General features: G+C 35.2%; 2 protein-coding genes across 5 annotated transcripts; one reads left to right on the top strand and one right to left on the bottom strand.

Annotated features, from left to right (window-relative positions):
- Positions 1 to 786: 786 nt before the first annotated feature.
- On the bottom strand, positions 787 to 9,089 carry LOC121371438 (complex I intermediate-associated protein 30, mitochondrial-like). Of its 4 annotated transcripts, none has more exons than XM_041497323.1 (4): positions 9,072 to 9,089; positions 4,427 to 4,955; positions 3,732 to 3,917; positions 787 to 2,057 (listed from the first exon to the last, which is right to left on the bottom strand). In XM_041497323.1, exons 2-4 carry the CDS (start codon positions 4,904 to 4,906, stop codon positions 1,833 to 1,835), a joined length of 891 nt encoding a protein of 296 aa, XP_041353257.1. In that variant the 5' UTR covers positions 4,907 to 4,955; positions 9,072 to 9,089; the 3' UTR covers positions 787 to 1,832. The 4 variants fall into 4 exon arrangements, with proteins under 4 accessions (XP_041353257.1, XP_041353255.1, XP_041353256.1 ...); XM_041497321.1 differs by lacking the exon at positions 9,072 to 9,089 and adding an exon at positions 9,001 to 9,055; XM_041497322.1 differs by lacking the exon at positions 9,072 to 9,089 and adding an exon at positions 8,743 to 8,991.
- Positions 9,078 to 22,667, top strand: LOC121371440 (calcineurin B homologous protein 1-like). Its single transcript, XM_041497324.1, has 7 exons — positions 9,078 to 9,234; positions 14,818 to 14,890; positions 15,597 to 15,677; positions 16,056 to 16,162; positions 19,312 to 19,415; positions 20,052 to 20,132; positions 20,501 to 22,667. The coding sequence occupies exons 1-7, from the start codon at positions 9,168 to 9,170 to the stop codon at positions 20,552 to 20,554; spliced, it is 567 nt and encodes a 188-aa protein (XP_041353258.1). The 5' UTR covers positions 9,078 to 9,167; the 3' UTR covers positions 20,555 to 22,667.
- The last annotated feature ends 3,578 nt before the right edge of the window (positions 22,668 to 26,245 follow it).

Genomic DNA, 26,245 nt, shown 5'->3' on the forward strand with positions numbered 1-26,245 from the left:
TTTATCATTTTGCATTATAAAGTTAACAGGGGGCGGGATGTAGCCCAGCGGTAGTGTTCGCTTGATGCGTGGTCGGTATGGGTTTGATCCCCGTCGGTGGGCCCATTGGGCCATTTCTCGTTCCAGCCAGTGCACCATGACTGATATATCAAAAACTGTGGTATGTACTACCCTGTCTGTGTGATGGTGCATATAAAAGATCCGACCGGCCTCGGTGGCGTCGTGGTTAGGCCATTGGTCTACAGGCTGGTAGGTACTGGGTTCAGATCCCAGTCGAAGCCTGGGATTTTTAATCCAGATACCGACTCCAAACCCTGAGCGAGTGCTCCGCAAGGCTCAATGGGTAGGTGTAAACCACTTGAACCCACCAGTGATCCACAACTGATTCAACAAAGGCCATGGTTTGTGCTATCCTGCCAGTGGGAAGCGGAAATAAAAGATCCCTTGCTGCTAATCGGAAAGAGTAGCCCATGTAGTGGCGACAGCGGGTTTCCTCTCAAAATCTGTGTGGTCCTTAGCCATATAACCGTAAATAAAATGTGTTGAGTGCGTCGTCAAATAAAACATTTTTTTTTTTTTTTTTTTATATAAAAGATCCCTTGCTGCTAATCGGAAAGAGTAGTCTATGAAGTGGCAACAGCAGGTTTCCTCTCTCAATATCTGTGTGGTCCTTAACCATATAACCGTAAATAAAATGTGTTGAGTGTGTCATTAAATAAAATGTCTCCCCCTCTCTATAAAGTCAACAAGAATTAGATGTCTGGAACAGATGTAAGCAACAAGAAGAAGATTATCTGTCATTTATTAAAACCAAACAAATACTCTCCAATCTAGGTCTTTTTTTAACCATGATGATACTGAAAAAGAATCATAAAATGCAGTATTTCAATTCTGATGTTAGAAAATAGAGCTATTAATTCACAGCAAATAAGCTTATAGCTACATGTTTACTTCACATTGTTGAAATTCATGGATCAGATTCAGGATATTGCAGTTTAAGGTCAGGAAATCATATACATGTAATAATCTAGGCTGTAGTCTTTACTAGTGATGCAACCTATAATATTTATCAAAATCGTTGTAAGTTACCATGTCCATGTCTAATATGAAAGCATCGGATTAGACCCTAGATCAAAGGCTGGATCTCCTCCCATCTGCTATATCTGTATAATATTAGATGAGGACAGATGAATTATGGAAGTTTGTGGAAGTTCCCTATTGCACGGGTTAAATTCTTCACAAGTTTGAGGAAACTCCCAGTGTATAATCACTGCTCACACATTCTCATTTTTTCTGCACATTCTTGTTACTTTTCTCTACTAAACTTCCATGCTTATGGCATTCTTACAAATGTTTGGAATGGTCAACCTTTACAACTGAGTCTTTTGTAAACAACAGTTCATCAAATAGACAATCCAATTACAAAATATGGACCTGCACAGCAAAAATTATTATCAACATATTACAAGCAATGCAGAGATATATGAAATATTTAATTAGGTGGAGTCTCAAACTGCCACTCTAATAAGTACATACATTTTTCACACTAGGCAAATATCAGCTGAAATACATATTCTGGCTGTCCCAGTCATGAACACTTTGACCCAGCTAGTGTATTATCAGTAAAAAAATCACAAGGATGATGCTAAGTACCATCCAAGTCACGCATGGCAGACCGTCAACCTGGTTATGAAGTTGAAGAACACTGATATTATATGTGTGAAACAACATATTACAGAATGGAATTATTTCTGCTTGTTGGCTAGTATGTACATTTATGTAATATTTATGTGCTATTGGTCATGTGTTAACCCATAATTTCAATAAATCTTTTAAGTTCCAACATGAGCAGGGTTGGCCTGGTACATTTCATAAGCAAACTCTTCACTATGGTTTTCATCATACAGAAGTGCTATGGAATCTATCTCCAGACAGAAGGGCCCTTCAGCTCCATCTCCGAGAGAAATTCCAAAGAAAGAAACCTTTTCAAGCTGTATTGCACACTGCTTATCTTGAATTCTTCCTTTGCTGGTTAAATAAAATTTGGAAAAAGGAATCTGAAAAAGAAAACAAAATAATTAAATTTATTAAGTTAAAAGTTAAAATTGTCTATATATATATATATATATATATATATATATATATATATATATATATATATATATATATATAGACAAATAAATGGATATATATAGACTGATATAGATAGATGTAGCTTAGAAAGCTTGCCTATTAGGCAATGCCTTTTTCGTTCTATGAAATTTACTACAAGCTATATATTTCTTAGCCTATTGCTTTCTAAATTGCACACAGAAATAGGTTTTTGTTTATTTCCAAAACACTTTTACTTTTATTATGTCAAACCAAACTGAAATTATTTACAAAGATATTTTTTAAGGAGGATGGGACGTACTATAGATATTCTTTACTTGGTATAAAGTTTGAATTTTGAAAACAACATAGAATCTTATTAATATTATAAGTTGGAGTTTCAAACGTTTATAAAAGATTCTGAAAAAGTGTGTGCTGCATTCACCATTATCCAAGGCTTGAAATTTTAATCTGAAAATAAATGCTAGAAATTGAAAAGTAGTTCTCGACCTCTTGACAATGTACATATAAACTTTAGACTCATTTTATGTAAATTTAAATTATCTTTTTTTTTTTAATAATACCGGGGTATACAATTTAATATTGGTTATTAGTGGTGCAGAAATAGAAAATATTTCGTCAGCCCACTGGACCAGAATCAACTAAAATTTACTAGCCCAGAATTTCTACTTGTCTGCCAGCCTATAGAACAATATTATAATATACACTGTCTCCACAACAAATGATATATTATTAAGTATCCTTGGTAACTGATCAACATCACATGGCAAACGATATCAAGCCCCATACCATGATTGACAAATCAATAATAATTTTTAAAATCTTATATAAAATATATAAAGTGACAAAACAATCTATTCAAAACATACTGGCAACATACTTTCAACATAAAGACACCATTTCTAGCAAGTACTGACCTTTGACCAGCTCTGTTTCCGTTGTCTAATAATAATTAGTCAGTCAGAAAAAGAGAGATCGCCAGTCGGACTAATAGTTGCATTTTATAATTTATCCGTTAGAACTTGTACTCTCATTTGGTGAGCAGGCGAGTACTTTCTGCACCCCTGGTTATTTAAATGTCAACATAGGTGTCGCTACTTTCTCAACTTAAATAGTTGTACAATGCTTTAAGATGAACAGCAAAGCTGCTTATGAAAGTTTACTATCGGAAAGCATGTTGTCGATTCCAACTCTGAGTGGCACTTGCTCTCAGGAAAAAACATTTGAATGGGACGGGATGTAGCCCACTGGTAAAGTATTCGCTTGATGTGCAGACAGTGCGGGATCGATCCCTGTCAGTTGGCCCATTGGGCTATATCTCATCCCAGCCAGTACACCACGACTGGTATACCAAAGGCTGTGGTATGTGATATACTGTTTGTGGGATGATGTATATAAAAGATCCCTTGCTACTAATGGAAAAAAAGTATCGGGTTTCCTCTCTGAGACTATATGTTACAATTACCAAATATTTAACATCCAGTAGCCATTGATTAATAAATCAATGTCCCCCGGTGGTGTCATTAAACAAGACAAAGTTTACGTTGGCACCCCAGCAATATTTAACTTTTAACATTTACAAAATATACATGATAAAAGAGGACAAAAAACACCCAAACCTTTGCTATCTGCCAGTACGGTCCACCTCTGGTGTACAATGTATAATTATACTGATCATTCCAGTTGATGTCGAATGATCGATCCATGCCAATGCTCAGCATGTATGGACGACCATCTCCTCGCACTTTTATAAGCAAACAGTTGAATGGACACCAGTCATATGGGACTTTCCGCTTGAATGCTTTCTACAACACAAAAAAAAATTGGTACTTTGTAAATAAATCATACAAAGGAACATGGGTTGTCTGGCAGTGACCGAAAGCAACATAGCATTGGTACCTAAATATTTATCTTTAAATGAGAATACATGTATGTATAATAGTTTTTTGTATATGGAGCTGTTTGTTATGGAACATTCATAACACTTAAAAACATACAGCCATTCACAATTTCTAAAGGTACAGGTGGGGGGAAAACATGCCTCAAGAACCAAGTTGCAAACTTTTTCATTATGTGCAATGAACAAGCAGTTCATTTATCACAGAGCACAGATGTCTGTAACCATGACACTGAATTAGGCATTATAAGATACTTTGTTAATCTCATATCAAAATATCTGGTGAACAATAAATCTGATCAAGAATTAAACCTAAATTTCATATTGTAGACATGACCTCAGATTTTGCACTTTATTAATAATATACATGGCACTAATGATACATCAGCCACCAATGTAGACAAAAATAAAACTTACAAATTTGCTAGGTGATCTGATATTGCAGTATCCAGATCTCTTCTGAACACCATCCTTTGGTACTTCCTGTGAGAGATAGCCATGAAACAAAGCTGTGTTGTTCTTACTGAATGCCAGTGAGGCTTTGCTTTGACCTTCACTATTGTCCATGTCACTAGTCACTGTCCACGACTCAATTACATCCAAACTATTCATTCTCCACTGGTACTCAAAGTCTCCATGTTGAAGATCCATGAATACATCACATTCAAGTTTCTCCTTCACTTCCTCCTTAAAATGGCCCAGTTCAACTTTGAGTTCTTTGAAACCATGCTTCAGCATTTCTTTTACTGGGGGCTTCTTTTCTTTCCGGTATCCACCCTTTCGGTCATATTCATAAACACTGACCCTGGCCGAAGATTGATGCACAAATGAACTTGCTTCCAGAAAATGTCTTACTTGTTTTGCTTGGGTGAGACATCTCGTTAGAAAAGCTGCCATTCTTTATCAAATTTGCTTGATTAGGCTAACATATTGGAGACTTCACAGCCTAGAATGGAACAAGATATATATACTGTGTTAATTTAGTACACAAGGAATTAATTCAAGTTTACACTGAGTCAATACAAAACATATTATGTAGTATTTTATTTATAATAAAGCATAAAACAAATTTGGTGGCATAAGCATAATTAGTGTCATATGAAGTTGTATTCATCAATGTTAAAACAAAATAAAACATACCAGTATTGAAAAAAAAAAATTCAAAGATTACCATACTAATAGATCTGTATTTACCATCATGCATAGTCTGATACATCTGCTGTCAACTCAGATGATGGTATATAATAATAATAATAATAATAATAAGACTCGATCATATGCGGTCATGTGGGATAGGAAATGTACAGCCGAGATGGTGGAAATGTCGACCAGGGATGAGGCTTGCGCAGTCCCAGGGTCAAACATTTTACCATCAAGGGTGTACTTTTTCTATCCCACATGACCGCACATGATGAGTCTTTTTCTCTCATCCATTTGATAAATAAACCATTATTTTACATGCACAAAGAAAGATGGCTGAAAAAGTAAGTTCTTTATTTGACCATTTTATCATAAACTATACTATCATATTTGTCGCATCTGTTTCATGTGTTAAATATATTTTAACACTGCAAATTAACAAGATAGCTTTTATAATGAAGGTTTTATTACCAAAATATTGATCTAAAACTAACCAACTTGCATTACTATGACGCCATATATTACCAACGATCTGTTACTCCCCATGTTAAAGCAATGACGTCATAGCCTATACAAGACAGATGTATTCTGTATGGGCTAACATCATGGAATGGGTCTGTCTTACATAGCAAGGAATGGGAGAAATTATAAAAATATATATATCAGACTAGGTCATGAATGGTTCAAATAAGACATGAAAAATGGTTGGCTTTATAATGCGTAATATGCACTAGGCCATAAAGTGAAATTACAGACCTAATTAAACATCTCGTCTCGGTATGTATTATGACGCAGTATGTATTTTGATGTGCTATTTTTAAAAAGCAATTGACCCCTCCGTATGACGAGTTAACCACGCCCACCGTGACACGTGATGCAAGGTTAGACATCAAACAAAAACTATGACGTCAAATGCAGACGTTTTTGTTGACTGAAGTATTTTTTATTGATAAGAATAAACAAATGTTTACAATTTGCCAGTTTGCAGTAAGTATAAACAAAAAAATACTGTGTAACTAAAAGTATTATTTTCCGTAAGGCACTTTTTTAACATACATAAACATGCCTCTATCTCCAACTTTTCACAATGAATTTTATTCACCTGCAACACGAAACATTGTTGTCTGCAACTAATGAAATAAACACAAGACAATTAGACCACCCATACCTCAATCTATTTCTATGGACGTCCAAATGAGTTCCCTGTCCTTATTTCACATGCATTGCATACAATTATATAGGGCCAGTATTAAACGACTTTCAAGTGCATATTACATCTTAAAATAATATCTATTTCACATGAAATGTATAGTGGGCATTGTTTTGAATAATAGTAATAATAAACAAACAAAAACTCTCGAATGGCTGTTGAATTTACTCCCACCTTCTCTATGTACAAATAGTGACTATGCATTGGGCTATGTGGTTTACATGTGACTATCTGGTTAAAATGTATTTTAATTGTGCTATTTTTAAAATGTATTATTAATATGGAATTTATGGACCACCACACATCATTTCCAGTTGTTTGGAGTTGTTTTTCTTGAATATTGGTCATTCACAAGTTATCTGGATGTTCCGCGTCAAAATACATACCGCATCAAAAAGGATAGAATATTACAGTATGCACATGTAAGCTAAAACTAAAAATCTCACTATATATTGAATTTAATGTTTATATTTTAATCATATATATATATATACGTTATTTTTATGCTACGTGAGATCGTTGCTTATCCGCACCAAAACCCATACTGCAAGGTAACAGGTCGTTTCAACCAGGGTCCATTTGTACTGTCAACCGAGTCGGTTCGCCCCATGTAGGGTCGTTTCACCCTAATTTTTATTTTGTTAATAAAAACATTTATTTATTGAATTATCATATATGTATAATTTTTTGTTGTTGTTTTTACACATTGCAGGCATCGAAATAAGTCGAGAACGGTTGTTCAGGTTTCCGAATGTAAACCAAGCAATGCATTCCGGACTTCCGCGTTTTATTTTCTTGTAAGGAATTGCATCAATGTTCGTGTGCACTTGTGCAATTGCAAGCAATTATAGTCATTCCGCATTTAAGCAATAGATGAATATACTTCCGCGTTTCGTTTTCTCGTACGAAATTGCACTGATGTTTGTGTGTACTTGTACAATTGCAAAGCAATTTCAGCAATCCGCGTTTAAAGGCATACTGTCACGGATCTAAGGACCTTATTTCTCTAAAAATGGATAATAAATAAAAATTACATTAATTGTTGGAAACCAAATCTAGCTATCACATTACCGTAACTGAACCATGATGGAGTGAAATCCATGTCATCCCTCTCAGCAATTTTAGTTTTTGAATTATCATATTTACGGACCATTGCCATAATTCAATTATGTTTACGAAATGTCATTAATAAATGGAGTATGGTGGTTATGAAGATGGTTGAATTAAGTACATTTAGGGACAAATCAAATTATTTCTGTTCAGGTAATACTTTGTTAGACCATTAAATAGGTCAGTGGTCTGTGACAATATGCCTTTAAGCAGCACCCACTAGATAAATTTACTTCCAGATTTCGTTAGCCGTACCGATAACAGGAATTCAATTCTAACTTTCATATAGTTGTGGTAACCTATAGGTTACCAGGCTATATTGTATAGTAACCTGTAAATGGGTTACCAGACACAATGCTTATTTCGATGCCTGCATTGCCGTCAATAACCACAGATACGCGTAGTCTAATACGCGGATGGTTTATACTAAAATTTGAGTATTTAATTTTTTCTTTTCTTTTCTTTTCAGGCTGAAACATCCGCTGGAAAAAAAAAAATCCTTTCTTTGTTTTTATTTGTTCCATCTTTTTTATGGTAGGCCTAGTGTGTCTAATATATATTACACTGCACTCACAACATACAAATAAACTAGGTGAAAATATATAAATAGATTAGTTCAAATGGCAAGTAGGCCTAGTCTGATTTCGCCCACTTCCAGGTAACAGAAGGTAAACAGCTGGATTGCCAAAGATAGTGGAAAACTATTTGATTAGTTTTACAGTTCAAACCGGGTGAGAGTTCATCACAGTCCACTGTAGTTATGGCTCATGAACACAGTATTATAAACAAAAAAATTAGACTAATAAATATATAATCGGGGCGAATCGACTCACTTTTGGGGCAAAACGACTCAGTACGAATAAGATTTAGAACGAACCAACCCTGGGTGAACGGGTCTAAGGGCGAAACAACACGGGGTTCGAAATGGTTTCAGGACGAAACGACCCAGATTCATACTCATGATACTGCAATGATATGTTATATTTATTGTGTACAAAGGTGAGACAAGTGTCTGTCGTTAGCCAGCAGCCTTGGTTTTGTAGTAGCTAAGCCATCAAACAAATATATGTAGGTACTGAGCTTTCTTGCATCCTGGTACTGGCTCCCACTTGGGACAAATTTAGCTACTCAGTGTGTAGGTGTTAGGCCACTACACCAATTTCTCTCTTACTAACCAACGAGTTAACTAACCCATTCAGCCACTGTGGTTGACAGAGCTTGAACCTCAGCCTGGACTAACTTGCATTCATAAGAACACTGTATAATATCTCACTTGTCAGAATTCCATTCAAATGATATTTTTAACTGTAAATAGCTTTGGGTTATTTCTATCGACGTAAACGTCACAAATGCACGCGGGGTACCAGGACGTGCTTGTGAAGATTGATGACGAAAATAGATTACTGATGTATTTTGGTTATGTCACGATACAATTACTGAGTGCTTGATTTTCGTGTTATTTAAGTAAGATTTGGTGTCATATCAATAAAAGTTAACAAACAACAACATAAACAAACTCCAAAACACCTACGACGTCAAGAAAGTTTAAAAAAATATTCTGTAGTTCTCTTTTAGAGTTATTGCCCTTGCATATTTACTCACCCGGACGGAAGTTCCCCGGAACACCCTTCCGGGAAACAAGTGCAAAAATAAGAACGGCTGTTAGATTTTGATGACACACTTACACTGCTTACAATCATGGGTACTCGGGCTTCCATTCAGTTACAAGACAGTGAAATACGAGAAATACAGGCAGAGACAGGCTGTAAGTTCTTTTTCAGAATACTAAGGATAATCATAATATTATCATTTAGGTATAATATCCGCCCGGTCCCCTCCATTATTATTTTTAGTTAGGGTTGAGGGTTAGGGTTAAGGTTAGGGTTAAGGTTAGGGTTGGGGTTATGGCTGGGGTTAGGACTAGGGTTGGGGTTAGGGTTGGGGTTAGGGGAAGGGGGGACCGGGCGGATATTTTTTCCATTTCCCCCCATACGAGTAAGTTTTCCATACGAGTTCACCGCAAGCCCTGGACCCATCTGTGTGTGTCGAGCTTTCTTTAGTGCAACCCTACCCTATTTTTAGGCTATTTTACACACTCCCATGTGTATTTTTAGATGCGATGTTCGGCAGTCAACAGACTTTGATGCAAGTATGATTTACATTTTCAGATCACGCAGAATTTTACTTTCGTAAGAATCAGGAATAAACAGTTATAATGAATGTCATCAATGCATAATGCTCAGTCAGGTGTGCCATGTCGCAGGTTCTTCATACCTGATTGGTAAACAGCCTTTTTCAGGTGTATTCAAAGAGCACCTATCGTATCGAAACCGAAACCCATGGTCAGCGGTCACCAAAAACGTACTGCGATGTTAACAAACAAAATGATGGATGGATGGAATTGTTTAACATGCACATTTAGAGCAAGCTGTTGTAGTGCACGCCTGTCCTGGGCACAGGTGCTGGCCTCGGCTGGCTCCTCTGTCCAGGACAGGAAAGGTGGGGGGAGGGGACCGCCTGCACTGGCAGATGCAAGGGAGCACCAGCAGTCCGACGTAGCCGGTAACAGGCAGAGGGTGACAGAAGAACAACTACAGCCTGCTATTTATACCACGGATAGGCGATGACAACTCGTGATAACAATGCTTAAGAATGACGAATGACTAGACCAGCAAATCATGCTAAGAAAAGAAACACACACACTTTAACATGCCTCTAAAGAAATTGTACAATAATTGTTTAAACTGGAAGTTGGGGGCAAACTGACTTAAAGTTTGGGGTGAACTGGCTAACAGTTTGGGGCGAATCGACTTGGGGGCGAACTGGTACATGGGGTGAACAGGTCAAACTGGGGGCGAACTGCCTTGGGGGTGAAACTTCGTGGATTCCATTGGGGCAAGTCAACAAAGCACTGGAGTAAGTAGACTACACAGATCGGGGCATTCTGATTTTGCGATGGCCACTCAAGTAGTTTTAAAACGTATGTAATAAGTAAATGCGAGTATGAGACGTTTTTATACAATGAGTTGTGAGGTAAATTATATCTAACGGACACAAATGTATTATTCTATTTCTTACATATCCTCAAAAACCAGGTTTTAAGCAAATTTTAACATCTTTATCGACTGAAAGATATTTACAACACTTTGCACTTGTAGCTCTGACTTACACATCACAGACGCATGTTTGCCAGGTTAACTATTAGGGTTGAAAATTAGCGGTCGCCCATGGTGACCTTTATTGGCAAATTTTACAAAGGTAGTCTGTTGGGCGACCATCGATTTTAGGGTCTGGCATGTATGGTACCAGTCGAAAAAGAAACACACTAAAACTGAATCGAATGTGATAAAATATTACAGATCTGGCAGCAGAAGACAGAACATGTTTTATATTTTTACAGTGCCAAAATAATGAATAAAGATAACATTCATATAAAAACATTAATTTATTAAGTTTTAAACCCATACCATCTCAAATAACATTTTATTGGGGGTAAAAGTCCAGTGTAAATTAAAACAAAAATTATTTACAAATTACCATCAAACTGCATAGGTTAACTTTTTTTTTTGATACAGGTTTTAAAGCAATTGATGGAACATCCAAGGTAATCTGAATGACAATACATGACCAGGGCCGTATCTCTGCACAAAGCAGAGTCGAGTGGGCATTTGGCAAAATAGAGGATGATTCCATGGATCTCTATCTAGGGCCTCATTTATAGGAGAAAAGCCACTCTCAATGAAATAATTTACTGGGGATGTCACCCCTCTTGCATCGCCACAAAGTTTATTCCATCCCTCTTGCATTGCAACAAAACTAGTTTATCAAAGCACGCACAGTTCTACCTTTGTACTGCGTTATATTTTACTTAAGAGACAATGCAAGTCAAGCAGCATACATCATCTGTTCTAGCATTTTGCCTTCACCCCGTATAAAAATAAGATTTAATATGTATAATTTAATGGTACTTTGTAAAGTAACCTTTTTAGTTATACTTGATTTCTTTTTTAATTTTTTAATTTTTTTTGAGTTGGTAATGGTTTAAAACTTAACATGTTTTTATATGAATTTCAACTTTATTCATTATAAGTTAAACACCAATTTATCGGTTTTCTTTTGAGGAAAACGGACTATGTACAGTGAGCACATGGCTATTATTCAACAAAAAGCATTCTAGTTTTGATTTTGGCTGTTCAGTTTAATTTCAGTGTGATAATTGGAGGGCTAGTTAAATTTGAAAAGGGCAGTAAGAGTTTTTCTTCAACTGGCCCAGCTGGCGATCATGGTTGTTATGTTAATTTTCAACCCTGAACTATACGTCACAGTGTAATCGTTTTCCACTGTGCTGTTTTTTTGATTGAACATATGGCATTGGTGACCTGGTCATCACCTAGGAGCATCTGTGGTATGTCTTAAAATGGATAACACACGTACACGTGTAAACAAGTATGTGTTATCAAAAATAATGCATGGTGTTCTCACCAACGGGTGTCTACGAAACAAAGTTGTTTTAATGTATTGCGATGTTACAATTATGAGGCCCCTTTTTCCTCTTTTCCATGAAAAATATGTAATACTTTTTTTTCAAATCTGATTTGTTACAAACAAAATGTGTCATTAATGCATGAATTAAAAAGCAGAGGAAAATAATTTTCAAACTTGTATTTTTGCTTATCACATATTTATAACAGCATACATCAATCAATTTAAATAGTGTTTTGCATTTTGTAAATAGGAAGATTGCTACCCTCCAGCTTTGCATTTTAGTAAAGCTATTTTAATCATATTATTAAAAGTTACTTTCTGATGTAATACCCAAAATACACTAGTCGCCCAATACATATATAAATTGCACGATTGTTTCTCTGATACACTTCTTCGTGTTTTTCAATGAATTAATGAATGAATGAATGTTTAATGACACCCCAGCACAAAAATACACATCGGCTATTGAGTGTCACAAATGGTAAGTATATGAAAATATTATTTATATATATTTATGTAAAACCACAATGTAAGGAGATGTGGGTGAAAATTATAATACAATACATAAAATCAGGGTAAGTATATTTTAAAACTTTGTATAGAAGTCAAAGTGTTTTAAAAACTTTACAATTAATTCTGGATAGAATTTAAAAGATTCCAAAACATTTCTGTTGCCAAATATATCATTTCTCGTCGGCTTGAGATGATCGCACTCCACCAAAATATAGTGCACAGTCAGTGTACACTGACAATGTTCACACTGAGGAGGAGGGTCCTTCTTTAAAATAAATGAATGCGTCAAATATGTATGGCCGATGCAGGCACGGCACAAGACTACTTCATCCTTCCTGCATCGCCTGTAGGATGACTGCCACTCTCCCAGGACTGGCTTGACAGAATGAAGCTTGTTCACAACCGCACCGTCCCAATCATCTTGCCAAATCGAAAAGATATATTGGTCAATATGAAATTCAAAATCACTGTAGGGGACACTAATATGGACATGGGGCAAGCTCAAAGCAGACTTGGCAGCAACATCTACCTTTTCGTTACCCTTAATGCCAACATGGCAGGGTACCCAACAAAATATAACATCCCTACCGGCAACTGACAAAAAGACACACTTTCGTATCACCATCCCAACCAAGGGATTCCAATTTTAAGTACTGTAAAGCTTGGAGACACGAAAGTAAGTCTGCAAAAATAATATATTTGGACACGCATGAACCCCCGATCTGTTGCAGGGCTCCAATGATTGCCCAAATCTTTACTGCTGAATCGGGCAATCTCATGGAAACCATTGCGTCTGATGAAAAAACTGCAGCACAAGCCACAGAATTCCCATCCCACGATCCGTCTGTGTAAACAGGAATGCAAAGTTCTTTAATATTTGTACCAATGAGTAAACTGTTTACACACACTTACATAGACACGCACATACAGATACACATACACATACACATACACACCTTCATACATGTGTACACTATATCGGTATATATAAACATGGCTCCTAATTGTGCTATTTGGCACCTAAAAAAATAGAAGTAGGTGCCATCTGGGACCTGGACAAAAAAGTTAAAGCTGCCAATCTCACCTCTCTTTTCTTTCTTTTTTTTACACGTTAAAATAACATTCATAGACAGTGTGACCCCACACACAACAATATAATAATCCTTGCCAGTATTCTCGCTGGGTGAAAATTAAAGGATGACGACTGCATGTCCACTCCTCCAACCTTGGAAAACCCCAGAAAAGCAAAAAAAAAAGGAAAGCATGGTTACCGTATACTGTTGAATGTTGGTCAAAAAAGTTGTCAACATCATATTTGATGTACCGTTATGCTGAGTATTATTATTCAAATAAAGATTTCCAGATATCTGAAAAATAATAAAGATTTTTTTCTTAAGTGATTTGCTAATGTGGGATAACATTTCTGTTCTTTTTATTTCTGTCTTCTAATGAATTGATCGCATTGATATCACCAGGCAGCTGATAAAAGTTGTGTTTTTATAAAGGTTGTGTATATATTATTTAAAACCCAAGATAAATTATTTTAATAATAAACACTACCACTTCCATTGTTATTATAAGCTGTGATATAAGAAACTTAAAAGTTTCTAATATTTTATTAGGAATTGCTGACTAAACAAATGACAGTAAGTAAAAATCATCAGTTACGACCAATTTTATTTGCAATTGAGAACAAAATATCAAATGATTGTCAGTGGACACAAAAAAAAGAGAAGACTTTTGATCATATGACAAATTTGGTACCAAATAATTGTGTTTTTTTAGTCAGAGATTGCTGAAATGATAAAAATAAAATGTTTTCATTACTCAAATAAAATATATTTTTTATCATTTTATCAAACATACAAATTGATTAAATAGAGGCTGTTAAAAATACTGTTATTACAGTAGCTTACCACAGTATGGACTGATCCGTTTATTCAGTGTGTGAAAAAAAATTTGCATTTTAAAATAGCAGAGCTGGGCGGTATAAAATATAGTAGGATGCAGGAAAAGAGTGGCACATAAAATAAGTGGGGGTTGGGGGCAAACTGCAATGGCTTACACAGAGCAGCAAGAACTATGCTGTCTATGTCAATGACCAATATTCAACGAAATGCTACCTGCTTAATGAGTTAACAATATACTACATGTGATGGCAACTACACTTTAATATGATTTTTTTATATTCCATGATGATATTTAATTTGCATGATTATAACTAATATTTATGCTACAATTAAAGGAAACCTAACACTCAGTATCTTTGACCAGTGACATAGAAATTGAAAACTTTAAAAAGTAGTGCCTAGCATTTTTTAATTTAGAACTTTTTATTTTTGTTTTTCAGTTTCTCACAACCAGATTGTGAGATTGTACAGTCGATTTGCAAATTTAGACAAAAGCAGAAATGGATCTCTAAGGTACACATTTGAGCTTATTTGTGTTGCTGACTCTGTATGACTCAGCAGGTGTATAAAGTGACCTATCTATGGTGTCAGGGCATCTAATGATGTCAGCATTCTGCTACCTGTACTAGTATATATAGTATGTATAGAATGTAATTGCTTCATGCCATTTTAACTTTCTCTAATTTCGTTAATTTAGTTAAGTTTTTTTTTATTGGCTGTGACTTTTGAATTCTGTGATTGATGGTGTTTATATTTGGTGTATCACTTATCAGACCTCAACTTAAAAAAATGAGGGAACTGATTAATCGCTTCCCTAACTTAGATTATGGGGAGCCATTTAAGATGTTACCATACTGATGCCATATAAATTCACATGCTAATTAATTAAAACTCTTGAATGTTTTCATTAGATTAATGGAATACATTTCAAAATACAACAAGGGGGGAGAGTAGTCTTGAAACATGGGAAAATATGGATTATATATTATTGGATGACTTCGTGGGTTTTTTAATTGTAAGTTTAGGTGAAAACTAAAAATAATTTTTTTTTTTTTTCCCCCGCTTGGTCAGATTATTAATAATTAATTTATATTAAATTATTAAAATGAATTAAAAAAAAAATTCAAAAGAATCCCGTAGCCACTAAGTGTTATTTATGAACAGATTATTCTGTTTTACTAATAATGCATAAAACAATTTCATGTGCTTGTTGTTTTAGCCGGGCTGACTTTCTCCGGATACCAGAATTAGCTATCAATCCCCTTGGTGATCGGCTTGTCCAGTCCTTCTTCCAGGAGAAGTATGACCTGTATTATTTCTCTATGATTGTCTTTTAAAAACATATGTCATGCATCTACTTTAAAAGTATATAATTGCCGTTACCTTTTATTTGGCAGGGTCGTAATACATTTGTTCAGTATTTTACTAATAGAAATTTGATATCTTAATCATATGCCAGTAAAAAGATATATGAATAGATATTTCCTGAGATGGGATGTAGCCAGTTTTATAAGAAACACCATTACCATGTTTGACACTTAATAACAGGTTGATTACAAAGTATGCTGAGGTGTTATTAGACAAATGTTCTTCATTTTAAAAATGATACTTGATGTAGTGTGTTAATTCTAAAAATCTATATTTAGTTGTATTCCAACATCGTTCTTTTGTTTTACAGCACAGACATCAACTTCCGTCAATTTATGCAGGTTTTATCCCGGTTTCGCCCAATAAAAGCCAATCCGGAAAAAAACAAATTGAATACTCGTGAAGAAAAATTAAAGTGTGAGTGATTCATATCTTTTGTCAGTTTTCTAATATTAGGCACAAAAAAAAAATTGTTTGTTTCCGGTCACCCGACCGACCCTAAATTTTGCCACCAACCGTGAACTTTTTTTTCTTTTCTGCTGGGGTGGGGTGGGGGGCAGCGCACGGAGAAGTTGTGGTCGCGGATCGACAAAGCAGACGACAGAAGTACTCAAGTAGGATAACTCTTACACGTCAGTGTGTGTGTTAAATATGGGGGGGGGGGGGGGGGGGGGGGGGGGGGGGCAGCAGTGATGGTTTTTATACACCCCCACCCCACTTTTTGGCACCTTCTTACGCCGTGCCCTGGACCCAATCACTGGCGTTGCTAGAGACTGTTCCCAGACTAGACATGCCTGGATGTTGAATGGGTATGAGCATAACTAATTTGTTTAAAATTGGAATCATTAACCAGTGTTCTGCGTTGCGACCAAAATGGTCGCCAATGCGACCAAAATGTTGGCGTGGCGACTGATTGAATTTATTATCGACTGACTCCAAAAACGTCTAAGTATTAAATTATTTGCCATGTGTGTTCAGAGTCCTAGCAGCGAAAACAAATGAAATTTGTTGACATCATTGTGCAGTCGGAACATTTCACTATTTACGAAGTTGTCCGATTGATCACTGTGAATTCCGTATTAATTGTCGGTACAATTCGGAACTCATCGTTGATTTTAGTAATTTGGCGAAAACAATCCAGATACTTACAACACATTCATAAATGATACACATTGTGGCGAGTAACATTTTAAGCTTGGCTAGTAAATTTTGTTTGTCCACTAGCCAAAGAAGAGTAAGTTATAAAACCGAGTGTAGAACACTGTTAATAACACGTGCTCTTATTAGGTACCACGGTAATTGGTGACACACGAGATCGCATGACAGTACGGTAATGTGTGTGGCGATTAAACGGCTTTTATCACAAACTGCTAAATACTGTAGGCCTATAGAAGAAAATATATCGTATTATCGTAACTCCAGTCATCTCATACATTGTAGGTTTATTTTCCAAAAACAACAACGTGCAATCTCAACAAAACAATCAAGGATTTCTCGATACCACATGCACAAACTACAAGTCATCGCGTTTTTTTCGCATGTAAAGGTGAAGGTCATTTGAAGAAGAAGTGGTACAATTTTCGTTGTTAATATACACGGGTGTAGCCTGTAGGAAGATACCAAAAAGTAGTGTGGGTGGGTACACACACATATAAAATTAATATATAAACCATCGATGCTGCTACAAAGTACCGCTTCCTACACCAGTGATGTAGATAGGCCTATCAACTGCTGAGAATGGGTAATAATTAAATAAACGGAATATTCAAGAATAACCACAAACATTAAACAGTTCACATTTATTTCAGTGTTTCAGTTAATTGGGAATAAATTAATTTGGGTGATTTTAGCATGGGTCCGTTCAATAGGCTAATAAACATTAAAACTATAAGTCCGTCCCACAGGGAACGCCTTAGCCCGAGTACTCTGACAGTAAGAGAGCTAGACGGACATTTGAACATAAACACGCTCTCATTAGTTTACTCGGGCTAGGAACGCCTTTTTTATTACTATGAAATTTATTACAAGTTATTCATTTCTAAGCCGATTGATTTGTAAATTGCACACAAAATTAGTATTGTTTTGTTATTTCTAATACAAGTTGACAAATCTGTGAAGTTTTTATGCAGTCATCTACTGACTGGATAAATCTGTGAACTTTTTGTGCAAACATCTATTGACCAACTTGGACAAATTTGTGGAGTCATCCTCTGACAAAACTGGACAAAGCTGTGAAGTTTCTGTGCAGTCATCTACTGACTTTTATTGGTGAAAGGAATAGTTTGAACTTTTTTTGTTTTCCTGTCTTTTGAAAATGGCATGTGAAACTTAAAACTGACATTGACAGTGAGATTGTTTTTATTTCTCTCTGGCTGCAAAGAGTAAACTAAGATTTTTCAGACAGCTTGCCTTCATGTCTTTCATCTTGAGACTGAGTTTTTCTCTGGCAAACACATTTAAGGTAGGGTAACCTTTGAACTAAAAAAAAAAAAAATCCTACCTACCTACCCTACTTTTTTGGCCATGTTACCTGAAACAAACTTCTTCTTTTTTTTGGCCTTAGGCCTTTTAAAACTCAATACCAAAACAATTAACTGTGAAGCTGTGATCTGTTTTCTTCATATTATAACATCATATCTAATGTAAAATACAAACACAAGACCAGTTTTAATAAAGTTTTGTAAATTGTGTTGATTCATCATAACATTACTAGTCTGTCACCATTGATTTAGATACATTATTCCATTTAACAGTGGCGGTTTGAGCCATAGTGATAAATTGAAGCATTTTTTGTCTTTCAACCTTAAAGTGACAGACCATAGTTTTTAAACACCACAACATATTTTTTACTTTTAAAGCTGTTTTTGATCATTTAAATTTGAAGTACTTAAAGTTTATTCTTTAGAATATTAATTTGTATCACCTGAAGTGGTTCTGGTCATCCAGCTTTTTGCAATACACAGAAATGCTATAATTAATAATTCTAAACAAATATGTTCGTCTAAGAAGTAATGGTTATCAAGACAAGATCTAGGTATTTTTTTATGGTATTTCCCTGTTTAAACATCACAGACTTTAGCTTCTCTCTGTTATAACCATGTACAAATGTGTGTAGATTAACTAAACTTAGTGTCCATTTTCACAGGTCAAAACTAGTATATTGACAAAGCTATCCCACGAACAACAGCTATGAAAGATATTTCAATCTTTCACAGGCTATCATGTGATTATCCCTAAAAAGTGGAGTTAACTATTATTATGTCCTAAAGCTCCTAATTCAGCAAGCCTCATCCTACACTGAGATCAAAATTTCCACCACTTCAGATGTACTTCTCCTATCCTACACAGGTTACATAATTGTTTTGTCATGGTCGAGGCAAGCCATGTCACTGTCAAAACATATTATGTACCCTCATGTGGAATAGCCCTATCCCACATAGGTGCATATCAATGATTCTTTTGATGTAACATAGATTGGCCTTGATAATTTAAAATATTTTTGTATTAATGATGACTAATTTAAAATAAGTAGTACTTCATACTAAAATTTTACCAATATTTTGTAGTTGCCTTCAAGATGTATGATTTGGATGGTGATGAACTGATCTCAAAGAACGAGCTGCTCACAATTCTTCACATGATGGTGGGAACCAACATCTCCGAAGAACAGGTTCGAATCTTTACATTCATGGGTATTTTTTTTCTCATTTGAATCCCATCTTGTTTCTTCTGATCTGGTAGCCTCTCCTATCTTGAAATTTGTTTTGCTATTTATTGTCCACATCTCTGTCCTTGTCTCCTGTTGTAGAGTACTAGCCTGAGATGTGACAGGCATTAGGATCTGTTAGCATTGATGGATCCAAAATCAGAGTTCGACAAATCTGCTAGGTCGACGCCCAGGGCTAGTGCTTTTAACACAGGGCTAGTGACAAATGCAAAACCAGTAGCCCGATGGGCTAGTGGCTTTCAAAAAAACTAAAAAAACAACAGACGACACACAAACAGTCATGTTTAGAATTACTGTGTTTGTCTTATTTATATATTATCTTCTAATTTAATGCCTCGCTTACTTAGGGATGTTGGCAATCAGGAAACATAGTCGGAGTTAGGACATTGCTCTGTTGTAGAGTATTAGCCTGTGATGTGACAGGCAATCGGATCTGTTAGCATTGATGGATTCAAAGTGTGTAGTTAACTTTACAAATGAATGTAAAATAGGGAAAATTATACATGTCAATTTAAGTGTTCTCATTTGATAACTGATAAACAAGTGCACTTCATAAAACTGAATAAATGTTTGTTTCAGCTGGGGAGCATTGCTGATAGAACCATTTCTGAGGTGGATGATGACAAGGATAACTGCATTTCATTTCAAGAGTTTGTAAAGGTTGGTTTTCAATTAGTGTTTATTGCAAGTTGTGCTAACTGCTAACCTTTTGCAGATTGGCTAAAAGAAACATTTATAGCATTCAGCATGAATTACATACTTTTCAAACAATTTAAAGAAAATATTCAGTGGGTAAATAGAATGCAACCTCATTTTGTATGCACTATTTGCACTACTTTGTTTTATTTTTAATCAGGACCAAATTAAACATTTCTGTTAAAGTATCAGATATACTTGTTATGCCTAATGTGCATAGGGTCTTAAAGACAAAATAGACTTTACAGTACATGTATTAAAACATGAATTTATTTTTTCCTTTGTTTTTTATGTGGAAAAATTATTTAAAACGTTATTATTATTTTTTACAGGCTATGGAAAGAGTTGATGTTGAACAAAAAATGAGCATCCGCTTTCTACACTGATCTCAAGTAGAATTCTCGACAACTGTTACAATTATGTTAAGGTCACATAAATGGCACTTTTTTTTATAAGGACACTGTTTCATTTGTAACAACACTAACATTTTTGTAAGGACATTGTAAACATATTTGTAGGAACATTGTGACACATTTCCCCAATGTTGATTCAAATGTTTTTCATTTGGAAAGGTTCATCCTATTTTAAGAACATGTGAATAAAATAAAATCATTCGGGACTAGATTCTAAAAAGTGCACTGTTTGCATTTCATGGATTCTAAAAATTAAAAATATGTGCAAAGGTTGTGTTAAACGACATCTTACGTTTAATTCAGAAAATCATGATTTGCCCAAAATATTTTAATCTTCTTATTAAATAAAGCTGTATACATTATTGCAATGAATACTGGAGAATGGGTCCCACATTTTGAATGTTAATGGAGAGTAATTTTTGTTACATAGATTTCTGACTTAGTGATATGTCATAGGAAGAAAAATAATTATCTATTTGACATCATTAATAGAAGTATACTTAAGACAAAGTTTGTTTTGTTTAAATATATGCACCATCCCACAGACAGGATAGCACATACCACAGCCTTTGTTATACCAGTTGTGGTGCATTGGCTGGAACGAGAAATTGCTCAATGGGCCCACCAACGGGGATCGATCTTAGACTGACCGTGCATCAAGCGAACACTTTACCACTGAGCTACGTCTCGCCCCTTATACTTAAGAATGCAGCTGTAAAATAAAAACCATGACTTGGTAGGAATATTCAGTCCAAAGATACATCTATAAAAATGGATAAATGATGTCTATTTTTGGTATTTATGACATGATTATTACAGCAGTTGATAGCAATATGGTAGCTAATTTGATGCTTCGTTTTTCTCTACAAGATCTGTAAACAGTTGATAATAAAAGTTTCTAGCTACTTGGAAGTTCAGAATTGTAGACTTAAAAGTCCAATTACTTTGCTTTTTTAAGCAGCAAAATAATGTGGTATGAGAGGCATAAATAATGCAATGCATATTTCACTGTTAATTTCTCATAGAAAGGTCATGTCATATATAATAATCATGCCGACAGATGAGATATTGGTAACAACTGTAACTGAAAGAAGATATTGTTCAAATCAGGAATAAAATGTGAAAACTGAAACTGAAAATAACATTAAAGGACATCTGTTGATGTTACCTCCTTATACATTTACATGTATATGGCATAATTGTACATATGATTACTTTATTTTTCCTATTTATTAAATAACATTCCTAAAAATAATATGGTGCAATATAATACAGAGAAAAAGTAGTAATAATTACAATCTCAAACTGTCCATGCTTATATCTGCTTTTTGGGATTTACGAGGATTTTACATTTGAATATTTTATTTTATTTTGTAAGTTTTGCTGCAAACTACAATGTACTGTCAAATTATAGGGCATTTTCATTGGAAAATTAGCATTTTTATTTTTATTATATTAATCATAGACATGATCACAGATGTCAGTAACAGTCAACTTAATAAAATAATATTATGGATAGCATTTATTATCATATATGATCCCAACCACTTCCAAAAAATATTACACGCATCACTTGCCAACAATTTTCAAAATCTTTTTTTTTTTTTTTTTTTTTTTTTTAGAACTATTTGTTTGGTTTGTAAAAGTTGCAAATATGTTTGTTTTTCTTCCTTTTGTTTTTGCTACCATATTATGTAATACAGTTATTGTAAATAATAATAACATTCCTATTTCTGAGACACTTGATCTCCAAAATATTTAACATATATTATCAGATTGTTACATTGTTTTGAAACATACATTTTTAATGCAGTCTTAATTTTCTATATGCATATCTACCCAAATTGTTAAATGCCATAATTGTATATTTTTAGTTTAGAGCAGAATGTTTTCAACTTGTATTTTTAACAAGACATTACTATGGCATTCTGTTTGTGATATCCTGTTATTTGTAGGCATTGGGCTTTCTTGGTTTCAGATGGATGGTGTTGAAAAGTTGTGATTAGTAAATTTAGCATATTGTGCATTTAATATAGAAGTCACAAATTGTTATTTTCAACAGAAAAGTAAATGGATATTGAAAATGTGTTTGTTTTTTTGCCCGTCTGTGATGTTAACAAGGGACAATCTTATTTTAGTTGGTTAATTGCTATTCAAATATGTTCTTGAAATATGATCTGTGCTAAAATGTAAAACTTTGTTTCAAATAGTGACACTGTAATATTTTATCCATCATGTTCAGAGTTTCTGCCAAAAAGACTTGGGTATGGCACTATGGAATTGAATGTGTGCTGAATGCAATCACAGTCGATATAGGGTATGGGAGGCCCTCCTCCAAAAATAAAATGGTTAGGGTTAAGAAAATCATACAGTAATGATAAGAATAATTAATTTTGTCAAAAGGTCAACTTAAAAAAATAAAATCTGCAAAAACATTTGAGTATGGCACCATACCTGTTTTACCCTCTGGCAGAAGCCCTGGTGTTGGGTATGGTGGGGGTTTTAAAGACTCCTATTTGAGAGAACATCACATGAGATTTAAGGTATCATGTGACAATGGCTGACATGTTACATACCAGTTTAAAAGGTATCCGACTTGCTGATAAAAGTGATGACCTACACCTCAGTTATCTATCAAGTGTGTGGCGAAAAAACTACTTTGATAAGAATAACGTTTCATTTAATTTTGATGCTGATATACATTTCTGGGCTCGGTTTAATGAGCATGGTTAAAAGCTGTACAATCCACTGCATGGTTACAGACGTGCACACCTCTTGAGGTTTTACGGCCACAATACCAAAATTGCTCAACAATGTCTCAACTGGGATGGTGCCAGCCAGAATATATTTAGCTGCGACGGGTAACCCCAGGATTTCAATGTACATCCGATACAAACTTCTGCTTTGTTCCACCATTGCTTAAGCACTAGCATAGCCAGAAATGTGCTTTTTATTGGGGTGATGGCCACTAGAGTAACCAGAGGGAGGGCCATGGCTTCTCCCTCCTCCCCATGCCCCTCTCCCCTCTTTTATAGTTTTCTGTGGCTTCATAACACGACTTGTAGACAGTGTTGTTGGCCCTTCCCCAATGTAAGTGCCCCCTCCCCACCCCAATTAAAAATCATGACTGTGCCAGTGTTGGAGGCAGTCACTCGAACAAAACCCCACCATAGTAAATTCTGTTACGATTGTAAGACGGACCAGTATATCTAATTATAAGGTGGAAAGAAAAAAAAGATGTGATTGAGAGGCCATTTTCCCCTTCACCCATCTGGCTATGCTGTGCCTGAATTTCTTCCCGTCCCAACTAGTGCTCTACGACTGATATATCAAATGTCATGGTATGTGCTGTCCTATATGTGGGAAAGTACATACAATGTATTCTTTGTTACTACTGGAAAAATGTAGTGGGTTTCCTTTGAAGAAAATGTTCAGTATCAATGATTAATTAATCAATACTCTAGTGGTGTTGTTAAACAAGCAAGAAAAATGAAAAACAAAATGACCTCCAACTGTTTCCTCTATTTGTTGAATGATGGGCTCATTTGGAAAAAATTTTGCTTAATGAAAATATCTTTGGCCATAGTAACGATATGTGACGTACGCAGGTGATGTGTTTGGGATATATGCTATAGCACAAGTTAATGTTTTGGACCACAAGTAAGGGGGCTCAACCAATCTGGCTCGTACACTCCATCCGTCCGATTCATACGGGCCTGCTACTTTTATTGAAACAACTCACAAACTTTACTATAAATGAGTAAAATCAAGTTTGTTTTAACGACACCACTAGAGCACATTGATTTATTAATGATTGGCTATTGAATATCAAACATTTGGTAATTTTGAGTCTTAGATAACAAATCCGCTACATTTTTCCATTAGTAGCAAGGGATATTTTTATATGCAGCAGAGAGGGTAGCACATACCACGGCATTTGATATACCAGTTGTGCCCGGAACAAGAAATAGCCAGATGGCTTCAATTAAAGAGACAGTGCCATTCAGTTTGGCAGTTTTAGGAAACAGCGCAAGACTTGTATCAGACAGTTTTGATGTATTTTTTTTACTTTTTATTTTTTTTACTTTTTATTTTCTTATTCCATTAATGATTACACATTTTGGTAAAAATGGGCAACATTGCACATTACAGTCCATTTTTCAAACTATATAAATTAAACAATCGTAGCATAACATCAAAAGTGATTATTTGTTAGTAGTAAACTACTAAACTATATAATAATACTTACGCCGGAATAAGGGGGTGATGGTCAACAAAGGGTGGGGTGGAGATCGTCATGTTTTATATTTAATTTTACTTAAGGTAGACTAAACTCCAACAAGAGCCTTATGTGTTGGAAAGATGCATACCCGGACCACCAACACATACTGACACTTTAACAAATGAAAAACACGTAATTTTAGAATTAGAAAAAAAACATGATTATTTTTGCTAACTGGGGGCAGCCATTTTGTTTCGTTTTTGTGACGTCCGGTGGTATAGCTTGGGGCGAAGTGACGTCAGCTCAGGTCCAACTTCTCTATTATGCACATTGTAAACAAATGCTCTAATTTACGACAAGGCTCTTCACTTTCATCAACCTGACTAACCATTTAACTAAATATATTTCAATTTGCATCAGTATAACAAAATGGCGTTATAATATGTTTTTCTTTTTAAAAAAATCCAAAGAAAAAATGCATATTATTAGGTCTATTGGTAGGATACGTTCGAGCAAAAACGACCACTCACAAAGTCCATTACGATTTGAGGTTATCACACAATACCCTGTGATCTTAATAAAAGAGGCACGTCTTTTTAATGTGTCTAGACAGTGTCTAGGGACCGTCTAAATATACACCTGCCAATCAAGAACTACAGGTACTACAGGTACAGGCCACAGAAAGAAAAAGACCAATTAACGCTCGACTATTATTTCAGTACGTGGGTTAATTTATATACAAAATATAATAGTTATTTCAACACTTTGACAATGGTGGTTTATTTTGTATTGAAAAATAAACCACATATACACGATGCTATGTTACTGGGATGGATATTATTATAGAACATTGTGATGCATCCGCAAATATCAGGTATGTTTTGTTTCTTCAGTTCGAGGACTAATTCCTGACGTGACACGTTAGATATTACGTAACCACCAGCTCGCCAGAGAGCGTATTCACTGGGATGGTACAAAATGGCTGCCCGTTATATATAATAGCCGTCACATTTAACCGTTTTATTAATTAACTATACGATTATAAGCTGATATTAAGCAATAATGTGCATTATGTATCTTTGAATATGCACACCAGTCCAAAAGCCTTGCTTTAGCATTACTTTAAAACATGCAATATTCCTGTTCAACCTGATCTCAAATATGCATTCTCCTAATGAGACGACGAAATTCAAGATGAATGCTACAGGCATGTTGAAACACGCCCTCACTCAGCTTGCGAAAGCAAACGGCAATTAAACCTGGTGGGAATGTGTTACAAAGTACGATCATCATTGTGCTGTCCGTTTTCAATGTTACCACTTCATTGTCCGCAAACATTGCAGTTTATGTTGGCATACTATGATACTATGGCTAGTGATGTCATAAGTGGCATCATAACCGCTCCATTAAACCGGGCCCAGGTTATAATGCATGTGGAACAC

The sequence above is a fragment of the Gigantopelta aegis genome, chromosome 4, assembly GCF_016097555.1.
Source record: "Gigantopelta aegis isolate Gae_Host chromosome 4, Gae_host_genome, whole genome shotgun sequence".
Classification (NCBI taxonomy): Eukaryota; Metazoa; Mollusca; class Gastropoda; order Neomphalida; family Peltospiridae; genus Gigantopelta; species Gigantopelta aegis.